The 27,990-nt window shown below is 43.0% G+C and overlaps 1 protein-coding gene across 1 annotated transcript in view; it reads left to right on the top strand.

Annotated features, from left to right (window-relative positions):
* The window catches only part of LOC120025537 (astrotactin-2-like), a 451,161-nt gene that overhangs the window by 408,069 nt on the left and 15,102 nt on the right, over positions 1-27,990 (top strand). Inside the window, exons 20-22 of the mRNA XM_038970100.1 lie at positions 9,808-9,949; positions 20,485-20,585; positions 21,145-21,328. Coding sequence (XP_038826028.1) covers positions 9,808-9,949; positions 20,485-20,585; positions 21,145-21,328 — 427 coding nt within the window. The remainder of the gene's footprint in view (positions 1-9,807; positions 9,950-20,484; positions 20,586-21,144; positions 21,329-27,990) is intronic.

Raw genomic sequence — 27,990 nt, 5'->3', positions numbered from 1 at the left:
CATCATACAGTCATCACATTGACATTTTTGTTGAAATGACGTGGAAATCAACACGTTTTTGCCCAGTGGGAAGGGACTGCTCAGCTCTGCTAAGACAATATTGCTTCCCTCACATACCCATCCTCCATTAAAAATGTTCAAGCGGTATAAACACTTTTACATGGTTTTTGGACAGTAAGTTACTGTGTGCCGATAACTGTCTGCTTAGAGACGTTTGTGATATTGTAAGTGTTATTTTTCCCAAGTGTTCTTATTAAACAAGATATTGGCCTTATGGACGAAGCCTGTGATATGTAAGTACAGCGTTTGTGAACTAGTGTTGATGTGCTTGCTCTCTTATTTCATTTTTGGTTCGATTGATGTGGATTTTTCAAAGAAGGATCTGGAAATGTATTGTTTACTGAGTGTGCTGGTGGTCTCCACCATAAATGTATTGTTTACTGAGTGTGCTGGTGGTCTCCACCATCAATGTATTGTTTACCGAGTGTGCTGGTGGTCTCCACCATAAATGTATTGTTTACTGAGTGTGCTGGTGGTCTCCACCATAAATGTATTGTTTACTGAGTGTGCTGGTGGTCTCCACCATAAATGTATTGTTTACTGAGTGTGCTGGTGGTCTCCACCATAAATGTATTGTTTACTGAGTGTGCTGGTGGTCTCCAGCATAAATGTATTGTTTACTGAGTGTGCTGGTGGTCTCCAGCATAAATGTATTGTTTGCTGAGTGTGCTGGTGGTCTCCACCATAAATGTATTGTTTACTGAGTGTGCTGGTGGTCTCCACCATAAATGTATTGTTTACCTAGTGTGCTGGTGGTCTCCACCATAAATGTATTGTTTACTGAGTGTGCTGGTGGTCTCCACCATAAATGTATTGTTTACTGAGTGTGCTGGTGGTCTCCACCATAAATGTATTGTTTACTGAGTGTGCTGGTGGTCTCCACCATAAATGTATTGTTTACTGAGTGTGCTGGTGGTCTCCAGCATAAATGTATTGTTTACTGAATGTGCTGGTGGTCTCCACCATAAATGTATTGTTTACTGAGTGTGCTGGTGGTCTCCACCATAAATGTATTGTTTACTGAGTGTGCTGGTGGTCTCCACCATAAATGTATTGTTTACCGAGTGTGCTGGTGGTCTCCACCATAAATGTATTGTTTACTGAGTGTGCTGGTGGTCTCCAGCATAAATGTATTGTTTACCGAGTGTGCTGGTGGTCTCCACCATAAATGTATTGTTTACTGAGTGTGCTGGTGGTCTCCAGCATAAATGTATTGTTTACTGAGTGTGCTGGTGGTCTCCACCATAAATGTATTGTTTACTGAATGTGCTGGTGGTCTCCACCATAAATGTATTGTTTACTGAGTGTGCTGGTGGTCTCCAGCATAAATGTACTGTTTACTGAGTGTGCTGGTGGTCTCCACAATAAATGTACTGTTTACTGAGTGTGCTGGTGGTCTCCACAATAAATGTACTGTTTACTGAGTGTGCTGGTGGTCTCCAGCATAAATGTATTGTTTACTGAGTGTGCTGGTGGTCTCCAGCATAAATGTATTGTTTACTGAGTGTGCTGGTGGTCTCCACCATAAATGTATTGTTTACTGAGTGTGCTGATGGTCTCCACCATCAATGTATTGTTTACCGAGTGTGCTGGTGGTCTCCACCATAAATGTATTGTTTACTGAGTGTGCTGGTGGTCTCCACCATAAATGTATTGTTTACTGAGTGTGCTGGTGGTCTCCACCATAAATGTATTGTTTACTGAGTGTGCTGGTGGTCTCCACCATAAATGTATTGTTTACTGAGTGTGCTGGTGGTCTCCAGCATAAATGTATTGTTTACTGAGTGTGCTGGTGGTCTCCAGCATAAATGTATTGTTTACTGAGTGTGCTGGTGGTCTCCACCATAAATGTATTGTTTACTGAGTGTGCTGGTGGTCTCCACCATAAATGTATTGTTTACCTAGTGTGCTGGTGGTCTCCACCATAAATGTATTGTTTACTGAGTGTGCTGGTGGTCTCCACCATAAATGTATTGTTTACTGAGTGTGCTGGTGGTCTCCACCATAAATGTATTGGTTACCGAGTGTGCTGGTGGTCTCCACCATAAATGTATTGTTTACTGAGTGTGCTGGTGGTCTCCAGCATAAATGTATTGTTTACTGAGTGTGCTGGTGGTCTCCACCATAAATGTATTGTTTACTGAGTGTGCTGGTGGTCTCCAGCATAAATGTATTGTTTACTGAGTGTGCTGGTGGTCTCCACCATAAATGTATTGTTTACTGAATGTGCTGGTGGTCTCCACCATAAATGTATTGTTTACTGAGTGTGCTGGTGGTCTCCAGCATAAATGTACTGTTTACTGAGTGTGCTGGCGGTCTCCACAATAAATGTACTGTTTACTGAGTGTGCTGGTGGTCTCCACAATAAATGTACTGTTTACTGAGTGTGCTGGTGGTCTCCAGCATAAATGTATTGTTTACTGAGTGTGCTGGTGGTCTCCAGCATAAATGTATTGTTTACTGAGTGTGCTGGTGGTCTCCACCATAAATGTATTGTTTACTGAGTGTGCTGGTGGTCTCCACCATCAATGTATTGTTTACCGAGTGTGCTGGTGGTCTCCACCATAAATGTATTGTTTACTGAGTGTGCTGGTGGTCTCCACCATAAATGTATTGTTTACTGAGTGTGCTGGTGGTCTCCACCATAAATGTATTGTTTACTGAGTGTGCTGGTGGTCTCCACCATAAATGTATTGTTTACTGAGTGTGCTGGTGGTCTCCAGCATAAATGTATTGTTTACTGAGTGTGCTGGTGGTCTCCAGCATAAATGTATTGTTTACTGAGTGTGCTGGTGGTCTCCACCATAAATGTATTGTTTACTGAGTGTGCTGGTGGTCTCCACCATAAATGTATTGTTTACCTAGTGTGCTGGTGGTCTCCACCATAAATGTATTGTTTACTGAGTGTGCTGGTGGTCTCCACCATAAATGTATTGTTTACTGAGTGTGCTGGTGGTCTCCACCATAAATGTATTGTTTACTGAGTGTGCTGGGGGTCTCCACCATAAATGTATTGTTTACTGAGTGTGCTGGTGGTCTCCAGCATAAATGTATTGTTTACTGAATGTGCTGGTGGTCTCCACCATAAATGTATTGTTTACTGAGTGTGCTGATGGTCTCCACCATAAATGTATTGTTTACTGAGTGTGCTGGTGGTCTCCACCATAAATGTATTGTTTACTGAGTGTGCTGGTGGTCTCCACCATAAATGTATTGTTTACTGAGTGTGCTGGTGGTCTCCACCATAAATGTATTGTTTACCGAGTGTGCTGGTGGTCTCCACCATAAATGTATTGTTTACTGAGTGTGCTGGTGGTCTCCAGCATAAATGTATTGTTTACTGAGTGTGCTGGTGGTCTCCACCATAAATGTATTGTTTACTGAGTGTGCTGGTGGTCTCCAGCATAAATGTATTGTTTACTGAGTGTGCTGGTGGTCTCCACCATAAATGTATTGTTTACTGAATGTGCTGGTGGTCTCCACCATAAATGTATTGTTTACTGAGTGTGCTGGTGGTCTCCAGCATAAATGTACTGTTTACTGAGTGTGCTGGTGGTCTCCACAATAAATGTACTGTTTACTGAGTGTGCTGGTGGTCTCCACAATAAATGTACTGTTTACTGAGTGTGCTGGTGGTCTCCAGCATAAATGTATTGTTTACTGAGTGTGCTGGTGGTCTCCAGCATAAATGTATTGTTTACTGAGTGTGCTGGTGGTCTCCACCATAAATGTATTGTTTACTGAGTGTGCTGGTGGTCTCCACCATAAATGTATTGTTTACCTAGTGTGCTGGTGGTCTCCACCATAAATGTATTGTTTACTGAGTGTGCTGGTGGTCTCCACCATAAATGTATTGTTTACTGAGTGTGCTGGTGGTCTCCACCATAAATGTATTGTTTACTGAGTGTGCTGGTGGTCTCCACCATAAATGTATTGTTTACTGAGTGTGCTGGTGGTCTCCAGCATAAATGTATTGTTTACTGAATGTGCTGGTGGTCTCCACCATAAATGTATTGTTTACTGAGTGTGCTGGTGGTCTCCACCATAAATGTATTGTTTACTGAGTGTGCTGGTGGTCTCCACCATAAATGTATTGTTTACTGAGTGTGCTGGTGGTCTCCAGCATAAATGTATTGTTTACTGAGTGTGCTGGTGGTCTCCACCATAAATGTATTGTTTACTGAATGTGCTGGTGGTCTCCACCATAAATGTATTGTTTACTGAGTGTGCTGGTGGTCTCCAGCATAAATGTACTGTTTACTGAGTGTGCTGGTGGTCTCCACAATAAATGTACTGTTTACTGAGTGTGCTGGTGGTCTCCACAATAAATGTACTGTTTACTGAGTGTGCTGGTGGTCTCCACCATAAATGTATTGTTTACTGAGTGTGCTGGTGGTCTCCAGCATAAATGTATTGTTTACTGAGTGTGCTGGTGGTCTCCACCATAAATGTATTGTTTACTGAGTGTGCTGGTGGTCTCCAGCATAAATGTATTGTTTACTGAGTGTGCTGGTGGTCTCCACCATAAATGTATTGTTTACTGAGTGTGCTGGTGGTCTCCACCATAAATGTATTGTTTACTGAGTGTGCTGGTGGTCTCCAGCATAAATGTATTGTTTACTGAGTGTGCTGGTGGTCTCCACCATAAATGTATTGTTTACTGAGTGTGCTGGTGGTCTCCAGCATAAATGTATTGTTTACTGAGTGTGCTGGTGGTCTCCAGCATAAATGTATTGTTTACTGAGTGTGCTGGTGGTCTCCACCATAAATGTATTGTTTACTGAGTGTGCTGGTGGTCTCCAGCATAAATGTATTGTTTACTGAGTGTGCTGGTGGTCTCCACCATAAATGTATTGTTTACTGAGTGTGCTGGTGGTCTCCACCATAAATGTATTGTTTACTGAATGTGCTGGTGGTCTCCACCATAAATGTATTGTTTACTTAGTGTGCTGGTGGTCTCCACCATAAATGTATTGTTTACCGAGTGTGCTGGTGGTCTCCACCATAAATGTATTGTTTACTGAGTGTGCTGGTGGTCTCCACCATCAATGTATTGTTTACTGAGTGTGCTGGTGGTCTCCACCATCAATGTATTGTTTACTGAGTGTGCTGGTGGTCTCCACCATAAATGTATTGTTTACCGAGTGTGCTGGTGGTCTCCACCATAAATGTATTGTTTACTGAGTGTGCTGGTGGTCTCCACCATAAATGTATTGTTTACCTAGTGTGCTGGTGGTCTCCACCATAAATGTATTGTTTACTGAGTGTGCTGGTGGTCTCCACCATAAATGTATTGTTTACTGAGTGTGCTGGTGGTCTCCACCATAAATGTACTGTTTACTGAGTGTGCTGGTGGTCTCCACAATAAATGTACTGTTTACTGAGTGTGCTGGTGGTCTCCAGCATAAATGTATTGTTTACTGAGTGTGCTGGTGGTCTCCAGTATAAATGTATTGTTTACTGAGTGTGCTGGTGGTCTCCAGCATAAATGTATTGTTTACTGAGTGTGCTGGTGGTCTCCACCATAAATGTATTGTTTACTGAGTGTGCTGGTGGTCTCCACCATAAATGTATTGTTTACTGAGTGTGCTGGTGGTCTCCACCATAAATGTATTGTTTACTGAGTGTGCTGGTGGTCTCCACCATAAATGTATTGTTTACTGAGTGTGCTGGTGGTCTCCACCATAAATGTATTGTTTACTGAGTGTGCTGGTGGTCTCCAGCATAAATGTATTGTTTACTGAATGTGCTGGTGGTCTCCACCATAAATGTATTGTTTACTGAGTGTGCTGGTGGTCTCCACCATAAATGTATTGTTTACTGAGTGTGCTGGTGGTCTCCACCATAAATGTATTGTTTACTGAGTGTGCTGGTGGTCTCCACCATAAATGTATTGTTTACTGAGTGTGCTGGTGGTCTCCACCATAAATGTATTGTTTACCGAGTGTGCTGGTGGTCTCCACCATAAATGTATTGTTTACTGAGTGTGCTGGTGGTCTCCAGCATAAATGTATTGTTTACTGAGTGTGCTGGTGGTCTCCACCATAAATGTATTGTTTACTGAGTGTGCTGGTGGTCTCCAGCATAAATGTATTGTTTACTGAGTGTGCTGGTGGTCTCCACCATAAATGTATTGTTTACTGAATGTGCTGGTGGTCTCCACCATAAATGTATTGTTTACTGAGTGTGCTGGTGGTCTCCAGCATAACTGTACTGTTTACTGAGTGTGCTGGTGGTCTCCACAATAAATGTACTGTTTACTGAGTGTGCTGGTGGTCTCCACAATAAATGTACTGTTTACTGAGTGTGCTGGTGGTCTCCACCATAAATGTATTGTTTACTGAGTGTGCTGGTGGTCTCCACCATAAATGTATTGTTTACTGAGTGTGCTGGTGGTCTCCACCATAAATGTATTGTTTACTGAGTGTGCTGGTGGTCTCCAGCATAAATGTATTGTTTACTGAGTGTGCTGGTGGTCTCCACCATAAATGTATTGTTTACTGAGTGTGCTGGTGGTCTCCACCATAAATGTATTGTTTACTGAGTGTGCTGGTGGTCTCCAGCATAAATGTATTGTTTACTGAGTGTGCTGGTGGTCTCCACCATAAATGTATTGTTTACTGAGTGTGCTGGTGGTCTCCAGCATAAATGTATTGTTTACTGAGTGTGCTGGTGGTCTCCAGCATAAATGTATTGTTTACTGAGTGTGCTGGTGGTCTCCACCATAAATGTATTGTTTACTGAGTGTGCTGGTGGTCTCCAGCATAAATGTATTGTTTACTGAGTGTGCTGGTGGTCTCCACCATAAATGTATTGTTTACTGAGTGTGCTGGTGGTCTCCACCATAAATGTATTGTTTACTGAATGTGCTGGTGGTCTCCACCATAAATGTATTGTTTACTGAGTGTGCTGGTGGTCTCCACCATAAATGTATTGTTTACCGAGTGTGCTGGTGGTCTCCACCATAAATGTATTGTTTACTGAGTGTGCTGGTGGTCTCCACCATCAATGTATTGTTTACTGAGTGTGCTGGTGGTCTCCACCATCAATGTATTGTTTACTGAGTGTGCTGGTGGTCTCCACCATAAATGTATTGTTTACCGAGTGTGCTGGTGGTCTCCACCATAAATGTATTGTTTACTGAGTGTGCTGGTGGTCTCCACCATAAATGTATTGTTTACTGAGTGTGCTGGTGGTCTCCACCATAAATGTTTTGTTTACTGAATGTGCTGGTGGTCTCCACCATAAATGTTTTGTTTACTGAGTGTGCTGGTGGTCTCCACCATAAATGTATTGTTTACCGAGTGTGCTGGTGGTCTCCAGCATAAATGTATTGTTTACTGAGTGTGCTGGTGGTCTCCACCATCAATGTATTGTTTACTGAGTGTGCTGGTGGTCTCCACCATAAATGTATTGTTTACCGAGTGTGCTGGTGGTCTCCAGCATAAATGTATTGTTTACTGAGTGTGCTGGTGGTCTCCACCATAAATGTATTGTTTACTGAGTGTGCTGGTGGTCTCCACCATAAATGTATTGTTTACTGAGTGTGCTGGTGGTCTCCAGCATAAATGTATTGTTTACTGAGTGTGCTGGTGGTCTCCACCATAAATGTATTGTTTACTGAGTGTGCTGGTGGTCTCCACCATAAATGTATTGTTTACTGAGTGTGCTGGTGGTCTCCACCATAAATGTATTGTTTACTGAGTGTGCTGGTGGTCTCCAGCATAAATGTATTGTTTACTGAATGTGCTGGTGGTCTCCACCATAAATGTATTGTTTACTGAGTGTGCTGGTGGTCTCCAGCATAAATGTATTGTTTACTGAGTGTGTTGGTGGTCTCCACCATAAATGTATTGTTTACTGAGTGTGCTGGTGGTCTCCACCATCAATGTATTGTTTACTGAGTGTGTTGGTGGTCTCCACCATAAATGTATTGTTTACTGAGTGTGCTGGTGGTCTCCACCATAAATGTATTGTTTACCTAGTGTGCTGGTGGTCTCCACCATAAATGTATTGTTTACTGAGTGTGCTGGTGGTCTCCACCATAAATGTATTGTTTACTGAGTGTGCTGGTGGTCTCCACCATAAATGTATTGTTTACTGAGTGTGCTGGTGGTCTCCACCATAAATGTATTGTTTACTGAATGTGCTGGTGGTCTCCACCATAAATGTATTGTTTACTGAGTGTGCTGGTGGTCTCCAGCATAAATGTATTGTTTACTGAGTGTGCTGGTGGTCTCCAGCATAAATGTATTGTTTACTGAGTGTGCTGGTGGTCTCCACCATAAATGTATTGTTTACTGAGTGTGCTGGTGGTCTCCACCATAAATGTATTGTTTACTGAGTGTGCTGGTGGTCTCCAGCATAAATGTATTGTTTACTGAGTGTGCTGGTGGTCTCCACCATAAATGTATTGTTTACTGAGTGTGCTGGTGGTCTCCACCATAAATGTATTGTTTACTGAGTGTGCTGGTGGTCTCCACCATCAATGTATTGTTTACTGAGTGTGTTGGTGGTCTCCACAATAAATGTTGTAATTGGACTTAATTTACAATGAATGTACAAAGACTGCTCATATATACACTTTACAACTTTTGGAATTAATCCAAGAGAGAGAATTTACACAAGTGTAACATAAACATTCAAGTAAATAATAAATTATATCAGTGGAGGATCAACAAAATTCCAAGAAAATTCCAGTAATTTCAGCATCTTTCTCAAAAGTGGATTTGGGTCCAACAGAGAACAACCTAATCTGTACATAGACTCTGGCTCTTCTCCCGTGAATGACATAAGCTGCATGACATAAGCTGAAGCTCCCCTTTACGTCTTTGAAATCCCACCTTTTTTTTTTTGTTGCTTTTAAACTGTTTTGACAGCTCTCTCTTTTTTCCACCACCCCTCTGAGCGCTGGAAACGGTTTGGTGCATGTCTGAATGAACAAGTGTGTCATTATTTTCCTGTAAGCTGACATGAAAGATACTTCACAACTTGTGAACTGGTGTTTGTGAGACACAGAGGTGTTCAGTGAGATATCATTGAACAGTATCATGTGACCATAAAGGAACAAAGTCCTGTTTTCTTACGGTTCTATAATGTACCATGTAGGGCTGGCCGCCAGAACAAGTCTGATTTCATTTTGCCTCAAGGTTTGTGCTGCAGAAATCTTTCCCTCTGGGCTGAGCCGATGTGAAACTCAGAATGACTTGGAACACAATTAAATGTCAAGTGGCAGGATCGATGTTGGAAAGAATATCCCTCTTAAAAAAAGAATTCATGATTTTTCTTTGCACTTGTGTCTATTTTCTGATGAAACTACACCATGTGACCCAAGGCAAGCTTGGCTTTTGTTTGTTTTGTAAAACGTCTCACTGAAGAACAATAGAGAATGTATGTTAAGACAAAACAACACACGTGTGGCATATTTGGCACTTTATTTAAGAGGCGCAGGAAATGGCTTCCAATCAGGTCAACATACAGTAAGTGTATTAACCTTGCAATTGTCTCTTTCTCTTTCTCTCCATACATCTATTCACTCACTTTCTCACGTTCTAAATCTCTTCACACACTGCACAATTTACATACTGTTAATATTTTTTTTTCTCTCTCTCTCTCTCTCTCTCTCTCTCTCTCTCTCTCGCTCTCTCTCTCTCTCTCTCTCGCTCTCTCTCTCTCTCTCTCTCTCTCTCTCTCTCTCTCTCTCTCTCTCTCTCTCTCTCTCTCTCTCTCTCTCTCCATCTCCTCTAGGTGAGTTGTTAAGTCTGGTGGACGACCTGCTGTCAGGTCTTGGTTCGTCCTGTGTGGTGGCGGGTCGAAGGAACGGAGACCATCCTCACTCTGTGCTCTACTCGCTGGTCTTCAAGTGCCTGGAGCCCGACAGCCTCTACAAGTAAGATCCCCCAACCTAAAGCACTTTGGACCTGAGCCCGTATTCATAAAGCCTCTCAGAGTGCTGATCTAGGTCCCCTATGTCCATGTAATCTTTTTCATTATGATCTAAAAGGCAGAACTGATCCTAGATCAGCATTCCTACTCTGAGATGCTTTATTAATACGGGCCCCGATTTACTATTGCTTTGCACCATTCCAAGGGTGAAATTTAAAGTAGGCTAAACAACAAGGTAGAAATGAAGGATAGAATAGGAAAAAAAGACGGATGTTTTTGTTCTGTTGTTCACTTCTGCTAACTCTGTGGTAAATGTTGCACGACAGAAGTCCATTGAGTTGTCACTACATTCAACCCTTCTCACCTGTGGTATTGTTCTAACTCGATTGACTTCATCATTTTCTGACTTTCTGACTTTTATGAGTTCACTATTTCCCATTACCATAAAAAACCTCCTTCTTAACCAATGGCATTGTTGTCATTTTTGCATCTCTCCTAAAGAGGAATGACTTAACACATAATATGTGGGTGATATCACCAGCCAGCACCACATATTTTCCCTGAGTGTCTGTACTCCCATTGGCAATGGGACTTGTTTATGGCCATGTTTTAATTCCCCCCAGTCAGAACACAGCTGGCTCAAATTAGGCGGGCGGCACATATTTTGGTCTCACCAGGGTGGAAGTGGTGGATGCTGGTGTTATTGTTTCCGTTATTGTTCCGTTTGTCATGAGGCCCTTTTCATTGGAAGAAAAGGTGGTCATGGTGAAAAACGAGCATCACAACCAACGTGCTGTTTGTGTCACACAGAGACTGGAGGAGACTGGAGCCATTGACCAGTCGGTCTGTCTGGTGATTACAGTCTGGGGCGGTTAGCAAACAGACAACTAGACCACCCCTCTTAATCCAATTAGTCATAAAGACTGAGAACCATAACACATTGAGCAGCAGGGAGGACATGCATGGAGGACACACACACTGTGGCAGGTCAGTTAGTTGCATGCACACGTCCCAACCCACTGATACATGCTAATATGTTCAGCAGTTGAAGCACTCCTTCATTTATGGCCAGACATAAGTACAGCCCTGAGTCCCTCAGCATGTGTGAAGGGTATAGTCAACCATACATCTTGTATTAGGGTTGTCAGAGAACACTAGAGTATACCAGGGACAGCTGTTAGTCAACTTTGCAGGTGTTTCATTTTGCAAAGAAGATTCACTTAGTTGAATCCTTGTCTTGTGTGAGTATCAAGATGGAGTAAAAAGAAAAGCCTATTAGTGGGAAAGTGGAGAAATTAAATGAAACCAGCTGAGTCCACATGGAGATACTTGTGTGAATGTTCCATAAGCTGCCCTGTGTGTCTGTGGCCCTGCAGGCCCGTCGTTCGCTTAGTGTGCCTTTATTAATCCATACATCATCACAGTTGGAGACGTTTACGTTGTGCTGTTCGGAGGAGATCTCAGAGCAACAATACATTAATCTTCAGAGGGCTCAGGGTCTGCGGCACGCCTTCCCAAGGGCCGTCGATGTGATGTGCATTTGATAGAAGCACTTTGTTCTACTTGGGTATCACTTCCCTGAGCCCTCTTCCTCTTGTCTCCCGATCTTGAAATCAAGTTATTTTTTTGATATTTTTTTCAAATCATATCAAGTTAGATGGGCGAGGCATGCTCCGAAACCAAACAGGCCCCAGATGAAATTTAAGAGGGGACACTCCAATCATCACACCGTGTTCCTCTCCTCTGAGCGCTCCCAACTGTTGTGTGGTGTTTTATGTTTGTGGCTCTGGCTCACTGTTTTCCACTTGTTTGTTTTGGGAAGCGGGCCCCTGCAGCTGTGCACGATACAGATAGATCGTTGGTGCTTATGTTAAACAAGGGAATCGGGGAGTACTGCTGGGGGCAGCGCTACCCAGAAGCCAACAGTAGAAATCATAACAGCGTGATAGTGAGGGTATATTGAGAGGGTTGATTTATTCGAGCTTCAGGTAGTAGGAGATTACCTTGCAACTTTCCTTCTTTCCCGCCATCTGGCTTGCGCAACTTGGAGGTCAAGCCAACCGAGAGAGAGAGGGAGAGAGAATGTACTTGGAAGCTCCTGCTTCCCCCGTGCTGAATGTACGGAGAGAGCGAGAGAGAGACAGCAAAAGAGATAGGGAGAGTACCACTCTGTAGCTATGTTATCTGTGTCAAGGCACCCCCTCCAGTTTCGTTACTCCCAGATAAGAGCCGCATTTACGTCGGCACTACGTCTGTGGGCACACCTCGGTGCGGCCAACTGGGCTTCTCCTAATCGACGGGCTAGATAAGGTTTCCGGCCGCCGGGGTTTGGTTTACATTTGATGTACTCCAAGGTTGTCAGGCCTTAATGTTTCCTTTCAGGCCCTGGCATAACTTGGCTTAGCTCTCTCTCTCTCTCTCTCTCTGTCTCTCTCTTTCTCTGTCTCTCTCTCTCTGTCTCTCTCTGTCTCTGTCTCTCTTTCTCTCTCTCTGTCTCTCTCTCTCTCTCCCTCTCCACTGTATTGAGTGAGATGTTCAGTTGGGGAGTCCACTGTCATACATGCAGGGCTGTAAGGAACATGTCAATCCTTTCCCTTGGAAATGTTGCCAACAGACAGAGTCTGAGGAGTAGTCCGGAAGCAGCCTTTCTTGTTACAGTGTGACCATATGGACATGATACATCTCACTTTTTCACATGACACTACATCCTAAAATAGGTCCAAATTAGTATTGGATTGTTACAATTTGACTGTAGCTGAATGGACTGGAGTAAGTTCAGAGTTAGTAAAATAATGAGTTTATGATTTATGGTTGATGACCTATGTTATACATGTGGTATCATGAAGCTCTACATACCAGTACTTAGTAGTTATTGCAAGCACTAAACTATATAACAATTTTGCGTTCATATCTACCTCCCCCTAAATATCTCCCTCACCCCAGACGTGCTGACACAGAACCGAGACAAATAACAGGACAAACAGGCAATATGGCAGAAAGTAAATCCCTAGCACCTCTATCATGGGTGATAACTTTATACCTTCACCATATCCTTAAAAGCTATTGCTTTAAGTGAACGTAGTAAAAGTCGATCTGGCGATTCAGCAATACCAGTCAGTCTAGCATTTCACATCATATTTGCCCTTCATGGCATCATATCCTCTTACATTATCATCTCTAGGTATAATTGGTACAATTTCAAGCCATGGTAAAAGTTACCCTCAATGTTTCTACCATCACCCTCCCAAACAGAAACCATTCACAGTGATACCGGTCATAATATCTGTTTCATATGACCTATTCAACCTGCATAACTGTCTTTTGAAGTATTGTTTTCTGACTTGTGTTGTGTATATGTTCTTTACTGAAGTGCTGCTTTATATATTGATTGATATATCATGTGCTTTTTATGTTGATGTCTGTTTGTCTGAAACGGTTGTGTTGATGCTGCTGTCTTGGTCCAGGTCTCTCTTGAAAAATAGATTTATATCTCAACAAAACTAATTTGGTTGAACAAAGGTTCAATAAAATAAAGGCTCCAGTACGCTAGCGAAGGAGAGGGCCTGGATCCATTGGTTGGTTCTTTTACTTCTCTTCCTTTACTGCAGTAAATAGGGCAAGGTTCAGCACCTGCCTCCCAGTGTTTTGGATGGTACTCTCAGGCCAGAGCAGCAGTTCAGAGCCCTAAAATAGAAGTCTTTAGAGGCAAGTGTAAATCACAGAAAATGACACAGCATAACATGATAAACCTGATGTGACCCAACCCGGCTGGAGACTTATGAGGTGTAGTCTTTCTACTGTATACTCAGGATCCAGCTCCACTCTAAAACACGCTGCCAACTATCCCTCAGAAGAACAACAAATATGTCTTCCACGCGGGCGCTATAACAACCTGTGGCAGAGTACGACCGACGAAGGCTTTTTGAACGACTAGTGAAAGCTTTCTTTCTTTAAACAAAGAACCTGCATGATACACAACATGGCCAAAAGTATGTGGACAGCCATTCAAATTTGTTTATTCGGCTATTTCAGACACACCTGTTGCTGACAGGTGTACAAAATCGAGCACAGAATCATGCAATCTCCATAGACAAACATTGGCAGTAGAATGTCCCATGAGCTCAGTGACTTTCAATGTGACACCGTCATAGGATCCCACCTTTCCAACAAGTCAGTTGGTAAAATGTCTGCCCTGCTAGAGCCGCCCCGTTCAACTGTAAGTTCTGTTATTGTGAAGTGGAAAAGTCTAGGAGCAACAACAGCTCAGCCGCGAAGTGGTAGGCCACACAAATCAAATCAACTTTATTTGCCACATGCGCCTAACACAACAAGTGCAGACTTTACCGTGAAATGCTTACTTACAAGCCCTTAACCAACAGTGCAGTTCAAGAAGAAGAACATATTTACCAAGTAGGCTAAAATAAAAATAAATAATAAAAAGTAACACAATAAGAATAACAATAATGAGGCTATATACAGGGAGCACCGATACCGAGTCAGTGTGCAGGGGTACAGGCTTGTTGAGGTAATCTGTACATGTAGGTGGGAGCGAAGTGACTATGCATAGGTAACAAACAAACAGCGAGTAGCAGAAGTGTACAAGAGGGGGGGTGTCAATGTAAATTGTCCAGTGATGATTTTTATGAATTGTTCAGCAGTCTAATGGCTTGGGGGTAGAAGCTGTTGAGGAGGCTTTTGGTCCTAGACTTGGCGCTCCGGTACCGCTTGCCGTGCGGTAGCAGAGAAAACATCTCACAGAACGGGACCACCGAGTGCTGAAGCATGTAAAAATCATCTGTTCTCGGTTGCAACACTCACTACCGTGTTCCAAACGGCCTCTGGAAGCAACGTCAACACAAGCAGTGGAAATGCATTCTCTGGATTGATGAATCACGCTTCACCATCTGGCAGTCCGACGGACAAATCTGGGTTTTGCGGATGCCAGGAGAACGCTACCTGCCCGAATAGATAGTGCCAACTGTAAAGTTTGGTGGATAAGGAATAATGGGCTGTTTTTCATGGTTTGGGCTAGGCCCCTTAGTTCCAGTGAAGGGAAATCTTAATGCTACAGCATACAACATTCTAGACGATTCTGTGCTTCCAACTTTGTGGCAACAGTTTGGTGAAGGCTATTTCCTGTTTCAGCACAAAGCTAGGTCCATACAGAAATGGTTTGTTGAGATTGGTGTGGAAAAACTTGATTCTCCTGCACAGAGCCCTGACCTCAACCCCATCGAACACCTTTGGGATAAATTGGAACTGGAATTGGAACCAGGCCTAATCGCCCAACATCAGTGCCCAACCTCATTAATGCTCTTTTGCAATTTTCCAACATCTAGTGGAAAGCTTTCCCAGAAGAGTGGAGGCTGTTATAGCAGCAAAGATGGGTCCAACTCCATATTAATGCCCATGATTTTGGAATGAGATGTTTGCTGAGAAGTTGTCCACATACTTTTGGCTATGTAGTGTATTTCCAACACACAGCCAATCCTACCATAATGAGCTATGTGTTGGTGTCCAATTGGTAATATAAACAAAATAGTTGTGATATAGTTGTATTGGTATAACCAGGAGCTGCCACAATTGCAAAGACAAAGAAATGTTGAACACAACAAACAAAAAAACAGCAAAACTTGCAACAACTAAGACTAAATTGTAAGTGTCTGTCTTTCATCATGCTAATAATCTGATATAAGATGTGAAAACTTGAAGACCACACAAGTAACTCCTCATTAGTCTGTGAAAAGACAATCTGGTCTACCCAACAAGTACGATGTGTTCTTTCTTTGTTTTTATTAACATGGGGGCTTTATTAAGTGTAGTATCTCATGTCAAGTCCAAACAATATGCTTGTACTGAAAACCAGAATGAGCAATCTGTTTTATGGCAGGACTTAGAGAGATAAAACACCAAAACAAGGCTTATTTATTAGTGCAAATTACATCTTTACAATTTCCCCTTGTTCCCAGGCATGTCATGTATTGGGTGCTTTCATGTTAGTCACTTAAAATCACCCAATCACAACATGTGTAGACTCTGAGCTTTAGTTTAGATATAGATAGAAAATGCAGCCACTGCTACAGTAGTATGATCATATTTCTGCTCAAACCTCCAGTGATATGTGCAGGTGCCAGCAGTCAGTATGTAAAGCTAACCTGTAATTGATAAAAGACGTTGTAGAGAAAGGATATTACAGTGTAAGCGCAGTAAGTCCTTTCTTACAGACCTGACCTGAGAAACTAAATCGAAGTCATAAATTAGTTTTGAATTATATTCTCCCGGTGCAATTGATTGATTTGTGGACCGGCTCAATTGATCTCGGACCAACGTCTGATGTCATCAACCAGGAATCCCTAGGCTGCCTGGCTTCTTCTCTGCCTAGTATGCCAGAAATACTGCCATAATTGCTCTCTCTTTCTTTCTCTCTTCCCCACTCCCTCCCCCCCTCTCTCTCAATTCAATTCAATTCAAGGGGCTTTATTGGCATGGGAAACATAGGCTAACATTGCCAAAGCAAGTGAGGTAGATATATCTCTCTCTCTCTACCTCTCTCATTCTCTCTTACCCCTTACATCTTTCTTTTTCTGTCTCCTCTCTTCTTTCTCTATCCCTCTCTCTCTTACTCTCTTTCTCTCTACCCCCTCCTGTCTCATTAAATTAGAGGACAACCATTACTTTATGGTGGTATTGCTAATTCAAACAAATATGGTTTTTGTTGAGCTTTCAAAACGATGGCACCGGGACAAAACCATGCACTACAAACATCCAGCTTCTGAGTGGAGCGAGAGATAGAACGGGTGGAAAAGACAAAGGGAATCAGAGAGAGGCAAAACAGATAGAGTGTGAGAGATGAATGGACAGAGAGAGCAAGAGAGAGCGGGTGTGTAGGGGGTTTGGTATATGTTGCCAGTATGTTACCCTCTGTTTTGACATTCTCGTGGCAGGCAGACCACGGCGCTGGCTTTGTTCTCCCAGTTAATCCTTATCGATGCCAGTGGTGAAGCCTGCCACCTCAGACTCCACTCAGCCCCCCGCTGCACTGCGCTGTGGGTGACAGGCCCGTTTATCCAGCACCTACTAGCGCTTCTGATTGGACATTTTGGATAGGAGCCTGATCAACAGGCCTTGTATGTCTGACCGTAGTGTTAACAGAACTGCAGGGGAAGAAAGCAGACAAAATACCTTTTGTGGTTGTCTTCGCATTAAAAAAAACACAAAGGCTAGAGAAAGTTTCTGTGGTAATCTCCTTTCACTATACATAATAGGACTGTGATTAGGCTGTGGAGAAAAGTACCTGTCTTCGATGCCAACCACTTAAACAACCAAAAACAGCAACAGGCTGGCAAGCTGCGTCCGGGATCCTAAACTAAACTCTACTAATTGCCTGATAAATACACCCTGCCCCCCTCCATTTACTGGCCAGTGATGTGACCACATAATTTAAACAATGTGATTGTTATATGTGCCGTTGTTTTGCTGGGCAGAGAGTCTACAGCGAACTTCGGACAGACTCTGGCCCCTTGTCTTTGTGAGGTTCTTGGGGAATACCAATATACCACACATTTCTCTTGATGAATAACAAGATCGGACAAACTATGCGAACAATGTCAAAACAGGCCATATTACAAACAAAACAATCAGTTGGTGGTATTAAAACACAGGCTCTTCAAACAAAAGGCATACTTTTTAAAATGGACTCTGCCAGTGAAATAGCTTTGTGAAAGAAAAAAATAAATTCTGCCTCCTATTTGATATTTGTTGTTTTCATTTTTATTTTCATTCATTTTCACTTGCATTCGAAAAGTATTCAGACCCCTTACCTTTTTCCACGTTTTGTTACGTTACAACCTTATTCTATAATGGATTAAATATTTTTTTTCCTCATCAATCTACACACCATACCCCATAATGGCAAAGCGAATGCAGGTTTTTAGAAATGTTTGCAAATGTATTACAAATAAAAAACACATACCTTATTTACATAAGTATTCAGACCTTTTTCTATGAGACTTGAAATTGAGCTCAGGAGCATCCTGTTACCATTGATCATCCTTGAGTCCACCTGTTGTCAATTCAATTAATTGGACATGATTTGGAAAGGCACGTCAGAGCATAAACCAAGCCATGAGGTCGAAGGAATTGTCCGTAGAGCTCCGAGATGACAGGTTTGTGTCGAGGCACAGAACCCAATGGTCACTCTGGCAGAGCTCCAGAGTTCCTCTGTGGAGATGGGAGAACCTTCCAGAAGGACAACCATCTCTGCAGTACTCCACAAATCAGGCCTTTATGGTAGGTTGACCGGAGGCACATGACAGGCCGTAAAAGCTACATAGGCACCTACAAGGCACCTACAAGGCACCTACAAGGCACCTAAAGGACTCAGACCATGAGGAACAAGATTCTCTGGTCTAATGAAACCAAGATTGAACTCTTTGGCTTGAATGCCAAGAGTCAAGTCTGGAGGAAACCTGGTACCATCCCTATGGTGAAGCATGGTGGTGGCAGCATCATGCTGTGGGGATGTTTTTCAGTGGCAGGGACTGGAAGACTAGTCAGGATCAAGGGAAATATGAATGGAGCAAAGTACAGAGCGCTCAGGACCTCAGACTGGGGCGAAGGTTCACCTTCCAACAGGACAATGACCCTAAGCACACAGCCAGAGGCCCAGCCAGAGCCAGGACTTGAACCTAACCGAACATCTCTGGAGAGACCTGAAAATAGCTGTGCAGTGACGCTCCCCATCCAACCTGACAGAGCTTGAGAGGATCTGCAAAGAAGAATGGGAGAAATTCCCCAAATACAGGTGTGCAAAGCTTGTAGCATCATACCCAAGACGAATCGGGTCTGTAATCGCAGCCAAAGGTGTAAGGGTCCTGTGTGTAGCTGGTGTAGAGTCAGGAGCAGGACAGCAGATATGAGTGATCAACGTACTTTACTCAAAAAGACAAATATACAAAGTAACATCACGAGCACTTAAAGACAGACCGAATTACAATAAACAATCACTCACAAACACAACATGGGGAACAGAGGGTTAAATAATAAACAAGTAATTGGTTGAGTGAAGCCAGGTGTGTAATACAAAGACAGAACAAATGGAAAATGAAAAGTGGATCGGCGGTGGCTAGAAAGCCGCCGAACGCCGCCCGAACAAGGAGAGGGACCGACTTCGGCGGAAGTCGTGACAAAGGTGCTCCAATAAAGTATTGAGTAAAGGGTCTGAATACTTATGTAAATGAGATATTTCATTTTTTTTTTTTTACATTTGTAAAAAAAATCTAAAAACCTGCTTTGTCATTATGGGTATTGTGTGTAGATTGATGGTGTAAAAAACGATTGAATCCATTTTAGAATAAGGCCGTGACATAACAAAATGGGGGAAAAGTCAAGGGGTCTAAATAGTTTCCGAAGGCACTGTATGTATTCCTCTGGACAAACCATCCTATTCTCAGCAGTTTTGCAGTTTAGATAATGGTCATATTCGATGATTCACAGATGTATTAAAAAACAATAATTTGTTCGCAGAATACTGCTTTTAATACTGCTTTTTATCTCCCCCAACACACATCTAGCACTGAGTCACCATTTCAACTTACAGTATAAACCCTAGAAATAGAATGCTAAGAACAACAATTACCGTTTGACTATATCCATGCCAAAGGACCGTTGAGGTATGGTTACTTTGGGAGTGTCCAATCAGCTCTGTCTGTAGATTACCCAACAGCCGTTGTGTTACATGCACATTATCTACATGCATGTTGGTAGTTCCATCACATTTCATGTCTCATACACAGCCATCATCTCTCTAAAAGCTACTTCTATGAGAAAGACTGTACGACCGACAGTACAGTACTTCACAGGAAACCATCTCTCCAATGATCTATTAGCACCCCATAATCATCAGGGAGCAACATGGCTGTCTTTCCCCCTCACTACTGTGTACAGTACTAGCCACGGCCACTTGGTGGTCCAGGGGAACTGAGGCCTTAATATGTTTACATTTGTGGAGAGCAGGAACTCCGTCATTAGAGGAAGTGGGAGTCCCATTTAAAGGCGCTATTAGGTGTAATGGCCGTTGCTGCCGACTGGCTGGTCTGTCGCGTACCAGGCAGGGACCACTTACAGACGTAATCGAATCCCCCCCCGAGTCCTTTACCAACTCCTGGGTCTCGAGTCCTGACCTGGCTCTGAGTTATGGCTATTTTCAAAAAGGAGTTCTGTTGCTGTCAACAGTGGCTCATAAAAACGCTGTGCAAAGTGTAAGAGCTGGGGTACACTCGGTGCATCTAGCTTTGAAAGGAGGTTGGGATGGAATGGCTGGAGCCACATAGGTATTTCTTTCTGTTGAAAGAGGCCTGTTACTTTTGAGTTCCCTCATACTTTAACAGTACATATGAAAGGTTGTTAATTTTTGTTGACATATGAAATATGTCAGCTTCTATATTGTGTTATTTGTTTTCTTAATTCTCTCTCTCCCTCTTGCGCTCTCTCTCTCTCTCTCTCTCTCTCTCCCTCTTGCGCTCTCTCTCTCTCTCTCAGGTTCACTCTATATGCTGTGGACAGTCGAGGGAGTCGTTCAGAGTCTAGCTTCGTCTCAGTGCGGACGTCTTGTCCAATGGTAGATGATAGCAGAGCAGAAGGTACTCCTCCTCATACTCCCTTTTCATACTTGATATTCTCTTTCTATACTCTGTCCATCCCAGAACCTTTCCATCCGTCCTTTATACATTCTCCTTTCCCCATAATCTCTTCTCTCTTAACATACATTCTCCACAGACACTTTGCTTTCCCTATCACATTCCTCCCTCCTTACCACATTATTTTTCTTCATTCCATCTCTCCCTCACGCTTTCCCCCCTCCCCCTGCCATTCTCACCTCTTTCTCCTAACCCTCAGCCTGTTGTGATGCCCTTGAAATCCACAGCAGGTTACTCGCCATCTCTCTCTCTCCTCCCTCCCCCTCCTTAACCACCTTCCCACTCTCCCCATTCATCCCCCTCAGCATCCATCCCTTTCTCTCTCCAATATACAATATCACATTTTATTCCAGCACCAGGGTTATCACCAGCAACTAGGTTTTACTTGTGATGGTGATCTTGGGTTGACTTGCCCACCTTCATTTGATATACTTATCCCACGTTTACCTGTGTCTTCCAAATGACTTCAACATTTCCCCTCTTCCACCTCCTCCTGTGTCAGAGATAGCAGACAAGGTGTATAACCTGTACAACGGCTACACCAGCGGCAAGGAGCAGCAGACGGCCTACAACACTCTGATGGAGATTCCCCCTCCGCTGCTTTACAGGGTGCAGCACCACTACAACTCCCACTACGAGAAGTTTGGAGACTTCGTCTGGCGGAGTGAAGATGAGCTGGGACCCAGGTGAGGCTCGGAAAGACTTGGAGACGTCTAAGTTGTCACAGCGATTCTGGTGCCCCCACCACATCTGGTGTCACTGTTTGTTTTGGCGTCAGTGTCAAATGTCGTCTTCCACTTCCACTGTGGGAAGTAGCTGAGAAAATGGTGACGTGTTGTTGTCTGTGTCCAAAAGTTCCTTATTGTGGCTCAGGTAAAACACTTCATTAGTAAGAGATTATCCCATTGGCCCACAGATTTCAAGTATAAGTAACGATCAACCTAATTGGTCCAGATACTTAATATGTTACTGGTCTAAGTTGACCTATCTGAGCCAGCAGAACTGCAGTGTTAATGATCATGAAGTAAAATGGCAATAACCACTAACATTCTCAAGAATGCCTTGGAGTTCTAGGCGGCCTTTGGACAAAAACCACATGATCGTTTTCACCATCATCTCCAGTATTCTCATTTTTTAAAATCTTTCCATTCCAGCAGATCTGAGAATGGCTGCCTTCCAACCCTGTAACATGAAGTTTTATATCCAGTCGATAAGTTGAATTTGTCTGTTACTGTAGCCACTGTTTCTTTATTATAGATTTTTTTACTTTATTTATAGATTTTCAGATATAAAAACAAAACAGTACAGCCCCAACCCCTCATTCTCCCATCCATCCATCCAGCATCCACTCCCACCCTCCCTCCATCCCACCATCCACTCCCTCCCACCCACCCACCAAGGCATCTATAAAAGTAAGTTAAATAGGAAATAAAAACAGAAACAAACAGTAATAGAAACAAAAACAATGGGGAAAATGTTGCAAGTTACACTAAGTAAAAGACAGGCTCTCCATGTATTGTATTAATGGGGACCAGGTTAAGTTTAACTTTTGTCGGGACCCAAGCCCAGTGTACCTAACCTTCTCCAGAGTCAGAGATGACATCACCTCCTTAACCCAATGCAACAAAAAAGAGAACAAGGCGAGCTAGCATTTGCCTGACGCGTGATAGCATTCTGGTCTAGGGGAAGTGCCCCAAAAATGGCACTGACCGGGTTGGGGCTAACAGTTGTATTACACATATGTGCAAATGCCTCAAAAATGGGGTCCCAGAGGCCACTCAAAGATTGGCATGACCAAAACAGGTGTCCCACAGTCGCTGGACTCTGGTGGCATCTCAAACACTTGGGGTCAACATTTGGGTGTATTTTTGCCAATCTGTCATTTGAGTAATGGAGTCGGTGCAAAGCCTTAAACTGAATAAGCCCATGCCTTATGCAAAATGATGATGTGTGGATACGCACAATACTTTGTTGCCATATATCATTGAGTAGCTCGCCACCTAGAGTGGGGCAAAAAAGTATTTAGTCAGCCACCAATTGTGCAAGTTCTCCCACTTAAAAAGATGAGAGAGGCCTGTAATCTTCATCATAGGTACACTTCAACTATGACAGACAAAATGAGAAAAAAAAATCCAGAAAATCACATTGTAGGATTTTTAATTTATTTATTTGCAAATGATGGTGGAAAATAAGTATTTGGTCACCTACAAACAAGCAAGATTTCTGGCTCTCACAGACCTGTAACTTCTTCTTTAAGAGGCTCCTCTGTCCTCCACTCGTTACCTGTATTAATGGCACCTGTTTGAACTTGTTATCAGTATAAAAGACACCTGTCCACAACCTGTCACGTCCTGACCATAGTGCTTATGTGTTTTGCTTGTTTTAGTGTTGGTCAGGACGTGAGCTGGGTGGGCATTCTATGTTGTGTGTCTAGTTTGTCTGTTTCTGTGTTCGGCCTAATATGGTTCTCAATCAGAGGCAGCTGTCAATCGTTGTCCCTGATTGGGAATCATATATAGGTGGCTTGTTTTGTGTTGGGATTTTGTGGGTGGTTGTTTCCTGTCTCTGTGTTTTGTCTGCACCAGAAAGGACTGTATCGGTAAGCCACGTTTGTTATTTTGTAGTTTTGTAAGTGTTCACGTTTTCGTCTGTCATTAAGTATGTTGAACACGGAATACGCTGCGTCTTGGTCCGATCCCTGTTACACTCTCTCTTCTCGTGAAGAGAGGGAAGGCTGCCGTTACACAACCTCAAACAGTCACACTCCAAACTCCACTATGGCCAAGACCAAAGAGCTGTCAAAGGACACCAGAAACAAAATTGTAGACCTGCACCAGGCTGGGAAGACTGAATCTGCAATAGGTAAGCAGCTTGGTTTGAAGAAATCAACTGTGGGAGCAATTATTAGGAAATGGAAGATAATCTCCCTCGATCTGGGGCTCCACGCAAGATCTCACCCCGTGGGGTCAAAATGATCACAAGAACGGTGAGCAAAAATCCCAGAACCACACGAGGGGACCTAGTGAATGACCTGCAGAGAGCTGGGACCAAAGTAACAAAGCCTACCATCAGTAACACACTACGCCGCCAGGGACTCAAATCCTGCCAGACGTGTCCCCCTGCTTAAGCCAGTACATGTCCAGGCCCGTCTGAAGTTTGCTAGAGAGCATTTGGATGATCCAGAAGAAGATTGGGAGAATGTCATATGGTCAGATGAAACCAAAATAGAACTTTTTGGTACTCGTCGTGTTTGGAGGACAAAGAATGCTGAGTTGCATCCAAAGAACACCATACCTACTGTGAAGCATGGGGGTGGAAACATCATGCTTTGGGGCTGTTTTTCTGCCAAGGGACCAGGTCGACTGATCCGTGTAAAGGAAAGAATGAATGGGGCCATGTATCGTGAGATTTTGAGTGAAAACCTCCTTCCATCAGCAAGGGCATTGAAGATGAAACGTGGCTGGGTCTTTCAGCATGACAATGATCCCAAACACACCGCCCGGGCAACGAAGGAGTGGCTTCGTAAGAAGCATTTCAAGGTCCTGGAGTGGCCTAGCCAGTCTCCAGATCTCAACCCCATAGAAAATCTTTGGAGGGAGTTGAAAGTCTGTGTTGCCCAGCAACAGCCCCAAAACATCACTGCTCTAGAGGAGCATGGAGGATTGGGCCAAAATACCAGCAACAGTGTGTGAAAAGCTTGTGAAGACTTACAGAAAACGTTTGACCTTTGTCATTGCCAACAAAGGGTATATAACAAAGTATTGAGAATAATTTGCAAATAAATTCATTAAAAATCCTACAATGTGATTTTCTGGATTTTTTTTCTCATTTTGTCTGTCATAGTTGAAGTGTACCTATGATGAAAATTACAGTCCTCTCTCATCTTTTTAAGTGGGAGAACTTGCACAATTGGTGGCTGACTAAATACTTTTTTGCCCCACTGTATGTCTTGCTCCCATGCAGATTTTGTATTTGCAAAGGAAGGCGGATTAATGTTCTGTATTATGTTGTATAATCTGTAGATTGTGCCCTTCAGATAAGGGGTAAGGTCTAAGCACCTCTCGACTGGACACTTAGTAGGCGCGAGAGGAAATGAAGGGAAATGTTTTTTGACAAAGCTGCGAGTTTGCAGGTATCTAAAAAAGTGGGTATTGGGAATATTATGGTCAACCCTCAGAGTATGGAATAAGACGAATGTGTGATCAACAAATAGGTCACAAAAAAACACAGACCGTTCCTACGCCAGAACTGGAATGCCGTGTCAATCTGTGACACTGGGAAGAGATGATTAGATGTTCATGGTGAGAAGTTGCTTGCTTGTTCGGAATTGGGACGAGATTTTAAGGGAGTTCTTAACAATGGTGTTCAAAACATGGGTGCCAAGGTTCATGGACACTGGGGAGCACAGGAGTGAGACCGGAGAAGTTGGAAGGCTTGACTGTAACTCCATGATGGCCCAAGTTGGGCCGTCCTTGTTTTCAAATGTAGAAATCCAATAAACACATTTAGATATATTTGCTGACCAGTAGTAGTGTAAAAAATTGGGAAGGCCCAGCCCGCCTGCGGCCTTAGGTCTCTGTAGATATACCTCTCTCATTTGTGGATTTAACTTATTCCAAATGAAGTTGGAAATGTAGCTGTCCAGTTGTTTGAACATTGACTTTGGCAGAAAAATGGGGATCATTTGGAATAAGTACAAAAACCTAGGTAGTACAGTCATCTTAACAGAATTAATGTGACCTGCTAGTGAAATGGGAAGAGACGACCACCTTATGAAATCCTGCTTAGTGCGCTCCAGGAGGGTTTTGAATTTATGTTTAAACAGCCTTAAATGAGCATGTGGTCTTTATCCCCAAATAAGTAAAGACCTGATGCTCCACCTTAAATGGGAAATTGGCAAACCCAATTCCTTCTGCTAACTGATTAATGGGGAGGAGCACACTTTTTGTTAGGTTTAACTTATAACCAGAGAATGTCCCAAAACCTTGTAGCATGTCCAAGAGATAGGGTATAGACTCCACAGGGTTAGAGATGTATAAAAGAAGATCGTCTGCATATAAGGACACCTTGCGAGTTATGTTGCCCTCAATATTCCCATAATCCTCTCCTCCGCCCGCAGGGCGATAGCAAGAGGCTCAATAGCCATATCAAATAGGAAAGGGGATAAACAGCAACCCTGCCTGGCCCCCCTGTGGAGAGGGAAGTAGCTGGAGGTAACATTGTTGGTGCGAACAGACGCCACTGGGGATGAGTACAATATCTTAATTCAGGAAAGGAATGACGGGCCAAACCCAAATCTCTCTAGTACTGTAAATAGATATTCCCACTCAACCCAGTCGAAAGCATTTTCAGCATCAAGAGAGATGACAAACTCTGTCTGTAGAGTTGAGTGGGCAGAATAAAGAACATTAAATAGCCGGCACATATTATAGAAAAATTGCCTACCTGCGATAAATCCGGTTTCCACACAGTAGAGTGAGACACGTCAGCGGTGCAGTTGATCTGTAAAAAGACATCAATGTGAGTTGATATGTATTTTTTAAAGGCATTACAGGATAGTAGTAGTGGGTCAAGTCGCCACGCGCGTTGTGACACAGTACTGTCCGGAAAGCGGATATCTAGCTGGACAGGTCTGAGATAATGATAATGTGATATTGACTATTAGTTACAAAAGGAATAATTATATTTCTCCAGCAGGAAAAAGTCAATCCTAGAGTATGAGTGGTGGACTGGAGAAAAAAGGAGTACTGTTTAGCAGTGGGATTGCTCCTCCTCCATGGATCAGACAAATTATAGGATTCTAGAATGAGCTGATCACTGCGACTGATTTAGAAATTACATTGTTGGGCTTCGGGTCTGGATCTGTCTAGACATGGATGCAATACACAATTGAAATCTCTTCCCAATATCAAATGATGAGAGTTAAGGTCGGGAAGTTTTGCGATGAGGTCAGAGATAAATTGAGCGTCATCCCAATTAGGACCATAGAGGTTAGCCAGAATAACGTGTGTGCTAAACGATTTCCCCATCACTACATCAATACAGATGAAGTCGGAAGTTTACATACACCTTAGCCAAATACATTTAAACTCAGTTTTTCACAATTCCTGACATTTAATCCTTGTAAAAATGACCTGTCTTAGGTCAGTTAGGATCACCACTTCATTTTAAGAATGTGAAATGTCAGAATAATAGTAGAGAGAATGATTTATTTCAGCTTGTATTTCTTTCATTATATTCCCAGTGGGTCAGAAGTTTACATACACTCAATTAGTATTTGTAGCATTGCCTTTAAATTGTTTAACTTGGGTCAAACGTTTCGGGTAGCCTTCCACAAGCTTCCCACAATAAGTTGGGTGAATTTTGGCCCATTCCTCCTGACAGAACTGGTGTAACTGAGTCAGGTTTGTAGGCCTCCTTGCCCACAAATGTTCTATAGGATTGAGGTCAGGGCTTTGTGATGGCCACTCCAATACCTTGACTTTGTTGTCCTTAAGCCATTTTGCCACAACTTTGGAAGTATGCTTGGGGTCATTGTCCATTTGAAAGACCCATTTGCGACCAAGCTTAACTTCCTGACGGATGTCTTGAGATGTTGCTTCAATATATCCACATCCTTTTCCTACCTCATGATGCCATCTATTTTGTGAAGTGCACCAGTCCCTCCTGCAGCAAAGCACCCCCACATCATGATGCTGCCACCTCCGTGCTTCACGGTTGGGATGTATAACGACGGTCATTATGGCCAAACAGTTCTATTTTTGTTTCATCAGACCAGAGGACATTTCTCCAAAAAGTACGATCTTTGTCCCCATGTGCAGTTGCAAACCGTAGTCTGGATTTCTTCTGGCGGTTTTGGAGCAGTGGCTTCCTCCTTGCTGAGCGGCCTTTCAGGTTATGTCAATATAGGACTCGTTTTACTGAGGATATAGATACTTTTGTGCCTGTTTCCTCCAGAATCTTCACAAGGTCCTTTGTTGTTGTTCTGGGATTGATTTGCACTTTTCGCACCAAAGTACGTTCATCTCTAGGAGACAGAACGCGTCTCCTTCCTGAGCAGTATGACGGCTGCGTGGTCCCATGGTGTTTATACTTACATACTATTGTTTGTACAGATGAACGTGGTACCTTCAGGTGTTTGAAAATTGCACCCAAGGATGAACTAGACTTGGAGGTATACAATTTTTTCTGAGGTCTTGGCTGATTTCTTTTGATTTTCCCATGATGTCAAGCAAAGAGGCACTGAGTTTGAAGGTAGGCCTTGAAATACTGTCACGATCGTCATAATAAGCGGACCAAGGCGCAGCGGGATACGAATACATCTTTTTATTAGAAGATGAAACACGAA

This window comes from Salvelinus namaycush, chromosome 31 (assembly GCF_016432855.1).
Source record: "Salvelinus namaycush isolate Seneca chromosome 31, SaNama_1.0, whole genome shotgun sequence".
NCBI lineage: Eukaryota > Metazoa > Chordata > Actinopteri > Salmoniformes > Salmonidae > Salvelinus > Salvelinus namaycush.
The sequence above is the reverse complement of the archived record's forward strand: the minus strand, read 5'-3'. Positions and strand labels throughout refer to the sequence as shown.